Here is an 8,292-nt window from a genome sequence, read left to right as displayed (position 1 = left end):
GTACCCAAAAAAAAAAAAAAAAAAAAGAAAACCAAGGCTCTTCCTTCTTGGATCCGCAATCCTGAGAGTCTCTAATATAATAACCCTCCTCTTGCCACCCCTCCCATATGGAGACTGGTTACCTTGTCGTTGTCCTCTTGGGCCGCTAGATGGTGACCGTCTGAATTTGAGGTGGCGCGTCTCCTAGTCTCTTTGCTTGGTTAAGATCCCTCCCCCTGACCCTTTATAGTCATATTAGTGAGTCTGGGGCAGAAAGGGAAAATAAGTGGTCAGTCTACCATTTCTAACTAGAACTGCCCTTCTGGATAGAAGGTAACTAACATCTGTTGAGCCCTGTCCCAGGCCAAGCACTGAGCTAGGTGGTTTATACCCATCATCGCGTTTAATCATCACAGGCACCCCGTGAGGTGGCCGCTATTCTTGCCATTTTCGAGATGAGGACTTTTAGGCTCCAGGAAATGAGTTAACTTGCGTAGCAGCCTATGGCTGCCCATGGTGACTGGAATCTCTGTTTCCCTGCTTTATTCCAGTGCCAGCACAGTTCTGACACATAGCTGATACTCAGTACATCAGTGTTGAATGAGTAAATGGTAGAAGTGGGACTTGCTCCCTGGCAGGCTCATAGAGCAGTTGGAGAGGATTAAAGGAGATGACACATACCTAGCTTGGTGTCCAGTACTAGGTGAGGGAGGCCAGTTGTTTAAACTCCTTAGGAGAAAATTTCCATCTTCCTCTTGGGTAAATACAAGAGGTGATATAGGCCTCACTGACGCCTTTAAAGTTTTCCTTATTGCCCTCATCTTTTATATCAACTGATGATGTCTTCTTTTTCTTTTCCTTCCTTCTTCTGCTGCTGGGAGACTAGCAGGGCACCTAGGGAAAGATGTGACCCCAGAAGGTACTTAGTTTCCCTGCCCTGGGTTAGCCCTACCACTGAGCACGTGTGGGAATGGCCGGATGCTGGACCCAGCTGCTTCTGCACTGGCCCAACTCCCGGGAGGGATACCGTCCACTCCAAGTCTGAGGGGAGGCAGATGGCATAGGAAAAAGCACATGGGCTTTAGGATTGGAGAGACCCAGGCTTGGATGTAGGTCCCTGCTCTACCATCGCCTATAGTGTCATCTCAAACAAGTTGCATATCCCCTCTGTACCTCAGTGTCTTTGTCTGTAAAATGAGGATAATCTCATCAACCTCCAAGGTGGCTGTAAAGATTAAATGAATAATGCAGGAGTCACCTAACACCTAGGTTTTTCTTCCCCTGTGTGTTAAACTCCTGTGGAAGTCAAGAAGGAGTAATTTTCCTTCCTTAAAGAATATTTCCTGAGAATCCTCAGGTTTTCTGCCTCAGAGATTAACGGCAGGGGAAGGAAACGGGGCTGTTTCCCTATAAGGGAAGCCTGGCTATGCCACCCTCAGAGGGGCTGCTTGTGTCAGGCAAGAGGAACCCTTGAGCACAGACATGAGACTTTTGTCCCAAACGGGGGGACGGACACACTAGTGATAGTGGGAGAGGAAGCCTTGGGTCGCATGGGGGGCAACAGTGTGGCACGTAGGGGTGGGGAGTGCGGGCTAGAGTCAGCGGCAGGGCTGAGTGCCAGGGCGTCCCTCCCACTGCGTTTCCTCAGAGTGCCCAGGAGTACCACCAGCGAAGCCTGCTGGAGAAAGAACTGCTCTTCTTCGCTTATGACGTTTTTGGAATTCCCTTTGTTGACCCGGTGAGCCAGGGTGCAGGGAGCCGGAGTGGGGCGGGGATGCAAGGGATGGGCTGAGCTATACACCGTGTGCCTCTGGGGAGAGGGCCGTTGCGGGGTTGAGCCAAACAGGAGATCTGCGTGGACGAGAGACTGGGAATTCTGGGCAGCCAGGTACAGGTGACTCAGTTCCAGAGACCTCTCACTTTATCTCCTGAAAGGAGGCCGGTGAGAAGGTGGATTCCCTGTAGGCCCTAGTATGTGCATCGAGACCTGGAAGATTCAGCAGGTCACCCGACACTGTTCATTTTTTCCTACTCTGCTTTTAGGATTCATGGACTCCAGAAGAGGTGATTCCCAAGAGACTGCAAGAGAAACAGAAGTGAGGGCCTTGAAGAAACTGCATGATTGGATCGGTGTGATGAAGCACTTGAGGCTCCCTGAGCCCAGGCAGAGGCAGATGTGAACTCCTGGCAAGGGGTGGGCAGGTCCAGTCTGGGAAGCTGGGGTGGGAGCCTGGGCTGGCCCTGGAATACAGCCCTCAGACTGGCTGTGCTCACAGGTCAGAACGGGAAACAGCCGCCCGCATCTCCCAGGAGATCGGAAACCTTATGAAGGAGATTGAGACCCTCGTGGAAGAGAAGACCAAGGAGTCGCTGGACGTGAACAGGCTGACCCAGGAAGGTGAGAGGATGAGCATGGGGCCACCTCGGCTGTCCTGGAGGCAGCAAGGCTGGTGGTCCCCATGTTAGCTGGGCAGCTCCCCTAGAGAGCAGCCTCAGGATGTGAGCTGGCACGGGTCAGGGCTCACCCCCGCGTGGCCCTTCTTCCCTCACCCACGGGACTTCCACCTGCAAAGAGCACTGAGAATGGGCCTTTGGTTAAGAAGTAAGACTCCTGAGTCACAGTGACACTAGTTTAGTTTGCTTCAGTAAGTATTTATGGGAGAAAACTTGTCCTCTCTCCTTACCCCCAAACTGTTTTCTCCCAGCTGCCATCATTTGTCCTGTTACCAAGCCTCAAAATCTTCAGGTCTCCTCTGGTCTCCCCTTGCCCATCCCCTCCAGTCCTCTGGGGGGGTCCTGCCAATTAGGACTCTGCTCTCTTTCTCTCTCCCCAACCCTTTTCTTGGCCCATGGCCTCAGGCGTGCATCAGGCCCCCAGCCCCTCCTCTCTGCACTCATCTTTCCTCCTCCAATCTGTCCTTGCCCCTTCCCACCTGGGGGCTAGAGCAGTCTTCCAAACACAGGGACTCTGATGCCGTCCTCCCTGCCTGCCCCTGTAACCGTTTGTTCTACCATTCCCCATTTATACCTTCTCTTTGTCCTTGGGCCTCTCTCTGCTCACAAGTCTTTGTTCAGGCCTATGCCTCCTCCTATACACTTCGCATCATCTCTCCCCGTGAGGCGTCTCAGATCCACCCTACAGAGCCTTTCTTAAACTCCAGGCCAGTTGGGATGCCCACCCCCGTTTCTGTTGAACTTCCAAGGCCCTTTGTACTTTCACAAGGTCTGCCTTGTGTTGGTCATTTGTGTAATTGTTGGAACAGGTGCTGTCTTCAGGTGTTAATCCCTTGCCTTTTCTAGCACAGTGCTTGGCACACGCTGAGGCCTCAGTAAATAACAGATGGAGTGGAATTGGGTCTCTGGTATGTCCCCAGCACAGGGAGACACCAGGAGAAATAGAAGAGAGAAAGGCTGGCCTTTACTCTACAGTTGCTTCAATTAACAAGTGCTTAATTTAATGAGATTAGCACGTTAAAGAATTTGTCCAGCATTCCTTTGTTTTCAGAGAGCTTTCACCCTGTTATTTCTCTTGATTCTCATAATCGCCTGGGAAGTGGGTTGGGCAGATTGTAAGATCCTCATTTTAAATAGATGATGATATGATGGTAGCTAAACTTTTAAGCATTTACTAGGTGCCAAGTATCGTGCTAAACTTTTAAGTTGTCTTACTGTTCTTTACATCAAACTTACGAGGTAGATGCTGTTTTACAGATGAGATAAGGCTCAGGGAGGTTAAGTAACTTGCCAAGGTCACACAGCTAGTAAGTGGAGGATCCAGGAGTCAAACCCAGTTCTTTCTGGTCCTGAACTCATGTTTTAGGAACGTCTTTATGATGTTTCCTCAACAATGCATGAAAGCCCAGGAGTCTACAGCTGTGGACCAGGACTTGGATCTCCTGCCCTTCAGTTCTAAGTTCCATCCTCTGGACCACCCTATCTTTGGAAGCGACCAAACGGGAGGTTACTCTGGTGAACGGGAAACAACTGGAATTTCTCTTCCTTACAGCAAGGCAATATCTGATGGAGAGTGTCTGGACAGAACTGCTGCTGGATTTAGCTGGTGTTATTGCTTTGCAGGTGGCCCCCTGCTTTATGACGGTATCAGACTCACCATGACCTCCAAAGTCTTGAACGGTTCCCAGCGGGTGGTGATGGATGGTGTAATCTCTGAGGATGAGTGCCGGGAGCTGCAGAGACTGACCAATGTGAGGGAACCCGGTGACCATGCCATCTCCCTAAGGGCCCAGCCTCCCCCGACTAGGTGCCTCTTAGGTGCTGAACGATTGCCTGCCCCTTGCTGCGGGCAGTCGACCACCTCTTCTTGGGCCCTCAGCTGCCTGGCTAACTCCACCTGTTTTTGGGGCCTCGTAGGCAGCAGCAACTTTAGGAGATGGCTACCGGGGTCAGACCTCCCCACACACTCCCAGCGAAAAGTTCTATGGCGTCACTGTCTTCAAGGCCCTCAAGGTAGGGTCAGTACTCTGTTCTAGAGTGTGGAGAAGGGGGAGGGGGACGCGCAGGCTCTGGGGAGAAGTTGGAGATGGTGGTAGGAGAGGTCAAAGTGTCCGCCTGTCAGCGTTCCAGCTGCCACGGAGGCAGGATAAACCATGCTGGGTGAGCTTGACTTCTGAACCATGGCTATTAGTGTAATAATGAGGCAAGCAAGCAAGACTGATACCCCAAGCTTGAGAGCGCTTTCTGAAGAACCGCTGTACCTCTGAGCAGGTTACTCATAAAGAGAAATGTGAAGGCGAGGGGAGGGGGCGATGGCAGAGAGTCGTGTATGGGAAGCAGAGGGACTGGTCCTTGGTGGCACGAGGAGCGGGGCCTGGCGCCCCTATGGTCTCTGTTGGCCCGCAGAGGAGCGTGTAGCGTAGCTGACCACTGATCTCCTCGGCAGCTGGGACAGGAAGGGAAGGTTCCTCTGCAGAGCGCTCACCTGTACTACAACGTGACGGAGAAGGTGCGGCGTGTCATGGCGTCCTACTTCCACCTGGACAGCCCCCTCTACTTCTCCTACTCCCACCTGGTGTGCCGCACCGCAATCGAAGGTGGGCCTCCCTCAACCCGCAGCCCCCGTGCAGCACACACTGCCCACCCAGGCACCAGCTGGATGCGGAGGACGCGGAGGAGAGCAGGATATGGTCCCTTTCATCCTGCTGGGGAACCAACGTAAACCACTGCGATGAGTGCAGCAGAGGAAGTTCGAGTCAGTCTCCCCGGGGAGTCGGGAGGGCTTCCCAGAGGAGGTGATGAGAGCTGCGCAGGATGAATGGGAGTTGTGGAGTAGATGGGGCAGCGGGAGGACGTTGGAGCCGGAGGCAGCAGCTTGAGCAGAGGAGTGGAGGCATCGAGCAGCCGGCAGCTGGAGGACTAAGAAAGTGGCCACTGCTGGAGCGTACGGTCAGGAGCGTACGGTCAAGGGGGGACGGGGGGCAGCCACGTAAGACTGGTGAGGTCCTCAGAAGCCAAATTATGGAGCGCTGCATTCAAGAGTATTTTGCATCCTGTAAGTCAGTGGTTCTCAACGCTGGTACTGGGCATACAGGTGTCCTTAGGTAAATCATGATCTACGTTGCAAGTTCTCTGTCACTAATTGTTAAATACCAAATTTCTGAGAGAACTACTTATTTTACAAGTTAGGGCAGGCTGGAGGTTGTTCATCGTTCACTCTCCCTCTGTCACGTCCCCTTTTGCATTCCCTAGGAGGGGTGAGGCACGGCCAGTGTCCAGGAACCACACGTGACCCACAGTCGGGTCTGTCATGCCAGAGCCTTCAGCGGCCCCTGGTGCCGATATGACCCTGATGGGCAGCAGAGATTAGAGGGCTTTACTCTCCCTCAGAAAGTTTGGAATTCTATCAAAATCTGGGCACACCCAAGGAATGTGCCAGACTCGCAACTGTGTGTGTCCCGTCCTCCAGGTGGGGGCCCAGGGGCCTGGGCAGCGGGAAGCCAGGAAGCCAGGAAGAGTCGGCAGGCGGTGAAGGGCTGGGTGAGGCCTTGTTTTTACTCACCGAGGTTAAGGGTTTAAGGTTAGGCCTGCTGCTCTGTGTCTAAAGACTTGGAGAGCGTGGATCCAACCAGAGGAAGGGAAGCTGGTTGGCAGTGACCCCCCTGCCCTCGCATGCCAGCAGGAGAGCTGCAGTGTCCCCTGAGGTGCCCCAGTACTAACGTGTGTCTCCGTGGCCGCAGAGGCACAGGCCGAGAGGAAGGACGGTAGCCACCCCGTCCACGTGGACAACTGCATCCTGAACGCGGAGGCCCTCGTGTGCATCAAGGAGCCCCCCGCCTACACCTTCCGGGACTACAGGTGCCAGCTCTGCTCTGAGGCCCCCAGGGCCCTGTGCCCTGCCCCCTCCCCCAACACATGCGTGTTTGGGACCAGCTCCTCCCAGCGTCCAGGATCCTCTGGATTGGGAGTCAGATAACACGGGAATCATTACAGAGCAGTGTGAGAGTAGGACAGGGAAAGGTAGACTTGGTACAGAAGCACCCCAGAGAAGGGCATGGTGGATTCTCAGGGGCGAGGGTAGGGAGGCGGGAAGGTCAGGAGTCGTGTCCGTGAGGCTTCAGAGAAGGCCCCCCCCCTCCTGCTGCTGGTTGGGAGCACTTGGAGATAAAGGCACTGGAGCCGTGGGTGTCTGAGGGGCGGGAAGAGGAAGTCGGTGTCGAGGTGCTCTCTGCCTTTCCCAGTGCCATTCTTTACCTGAACGCAGACTTCGACGGAGGAAACTTTTTTTTCACTGAACTAGATGCCAAGACCGTGACGGTGAGTGCGCCGTTGTCCCCATCCCTGGGAGGGGAGACAGAACCTCAAGGTGCAGGGGGCCTTCCTGGTGGCCAGCACTCCCCTCCCCAAACCAGGGGGCCTCTGCCTAGTCGCCTGTTCTCTTTAGCTCTGGTCTTTGGGAAGCCAGGCAGAGGAGCCATCCCCTCCTGGACCTGAATGACCCCATGTCCCTTCTGAAGGCAGGTTATGGTCTCTGTCCTGTGTACCCCCCTCTTCGTCCCCTTTAGGCAGAGGTGCAGCCCCAGTGCGGAAGGGCCGTGGGATTCTCTTCGGGCACAGAAAACCCACATGGAGTGAAGGCTGTCACCAGAGGGCAGCGCTGTGCCATCGCCCTGTGGTTCACTTTGGACGCTCGACACAGCGAGCGGGTGAGAGCAGTTGGCGCTGCTGTGACCTGTTCCTGGCAGGGCCCTTGTTCTGCTTCCACCTTCCCCAGTCCCATTGCCGATGCTTAGACGTGAGAGAAGCACTGGGCTTGGGAGTCCAGAGAGACTCCTCGCTTCGGCACTGTGTCACCGTGGTCCCCGGCCCTTCTTCCTGCCTTGGGAATGGGGCTCCAGGTGGGGGGCAGTGGGGACAATATGGGGAGTGATCCTGGTTCTTGGTCCCTCGCTGGGTACCACCTCTGCTGCCTCTGCCCAAGGAGTAGGACCTGCTGGGATTACGATGAGCTCGGAGGCCACTGGAGAGGAGCACCTGAGAGATGGTGAGTGCCTGGTCCAGAGGCCTCTCTGAACAACCAGGGGTTTGTCCTTGCAGGACAGGGTGCAGGCGGATGACCTGGTGAAGATGCTCTTTAGCCCAGAAGAGACGGACCTCCCCCATGAACAGCCCCAAGAAGCCCAGGAGGGGCTCCCCAAGCCCGTACAGGGGTCTGTCTCCAGCAGTGAGTCAGGGCACAAGGATGAGCTCTGACAGCTCACACGTGGACGGTGATCAGACCCACGTGAGGAACTCTGTCCTGCACCCTGGACTGGCCAGCCTCGGGTGAGGAGCGGTGGGGAACTTAGGTCTGCCCCCCAGCTGAGGGGACTCTGCTCATAGCCGTCCACATGGTGCTACCGCTTTTGGAGTGGACATAGCAGGACGGCCCTCTCCCCCTGGGCCTGACCAAGGGCTCAGGACGCAGGCCCAGAGCCACTCCGGGGGCCTGCACAGGCAGCCACGTGACAGCAATACAGTATTTAAGTGCCTGTGTAGACCACCAAAGAATAAATGATTCGTGGTTTTTTACTCAGTGGTTTGTTCAGAGTGGAAATATGCCCATTGGCCCCAGAGGTCTCACTTGATAAAAATTGCTCTGGAGGGGCTTCCCTGGTGGCGCAGTGGTTGAGAGTCTGCCTGCCGATGCAGGGGACATGGGTTCGTGCCCCGGTCCGGGAAGATCCCACATGCTGTGGAGCGGCTGGGCCCGTGAGCCATGGCCGTTGAGCCTGCGCGTCCGGAGCCTGTGCTCCGCAACAGGAGAGGCCACAACAGTGAGAGGCCCCGCGTACCGCAAAAAAAAAAAAATTGCTCTGG

At 55.0% G+C, this 8,292-nt stretch overlaps 1 protein-coding gene across 3 annotated transcripts in view; it reads left to right on the top strand.

Annotated features, from left to right (window-relative positions):
* P3H1 (prolyl 3-hydroxylase 1) overlaps window positions 1-8,004 on the top strand; it is a 19,376-nt gene extending 11,372 nt beyond the window's left edge. Inside the window, exons 6-15 of one of the 3 annotated variants that reach the window (XM_024744742.1) lie at window positions 1,628-1,717; window positions 2,023-2,075; window positions 2,256-2,377; window positions 4,057-4,184; window positions 4,351-4,446; window positions 4,880-5,030; window positions 6,174-6,291; window positions 6,675-6,750; window positions 6,999-7,139; window positions 7,531-8,004. In XM_024744742.1, the coding sequence (XP_024600510.1) occupies window positions 1,628-1,717; window positions 2,023-2,075; window positions 2,256-2,377; window positions 4,057-4,184; window positions 4,351-4,446; window positions 4,880-5,030; window positions 6,174-6,291; window positions 6,675-6,750; window positions 6,999-7,139; window positions 7,531-7,686 (1,131 nt within the window). In that variant the 3' untranslated portion in view covers window positions 7,687-8,004. Of the gene's footprint in view, window positions 1-1,627; window positions 1,718-2,022; window positions 2,076-2,255; window positions 2,378-4,056; window positions 4,185-4,350; window positions 4,447-4,879; window positions 5,031-5,902; window positions 5,974-6,115; window positions 6,292-6,674; window positions 6,753-6,998; window positions 7,140-7,530 lie in introns of those variants that run through there. The other 2 variants (XR_003003246.1, XR_003003247.1) reach the window with 2 other exon arrangements.
* The last annotated feature ends 288 nt before the right edge of the window (window positions 8,005-8,292 follow it).

This window comes from Neophocaena asiaeorientalis, unplaced genomic scaffold (genome assembly GCF_003031525.2).
Source record: "Neophocaena asiaeorientalis asiaeorientalis breed wild unplaced genomic scaffold, Neophocaena_asiaeorientalis_V1.1 scaffold478, whole genome shotgun sequence".
Lineage (NCBI taxonomy): Eukaryota > Metazoa > Chordata > Mammalia > Artiodactyla > Phocoenidae > Neophocaena > Neophocaena asiaeorientalis.
Note: the sequence above shows the minus strand (reverse complement) of the source record. Positions and strands in the feature narration are given on the sequence as shown.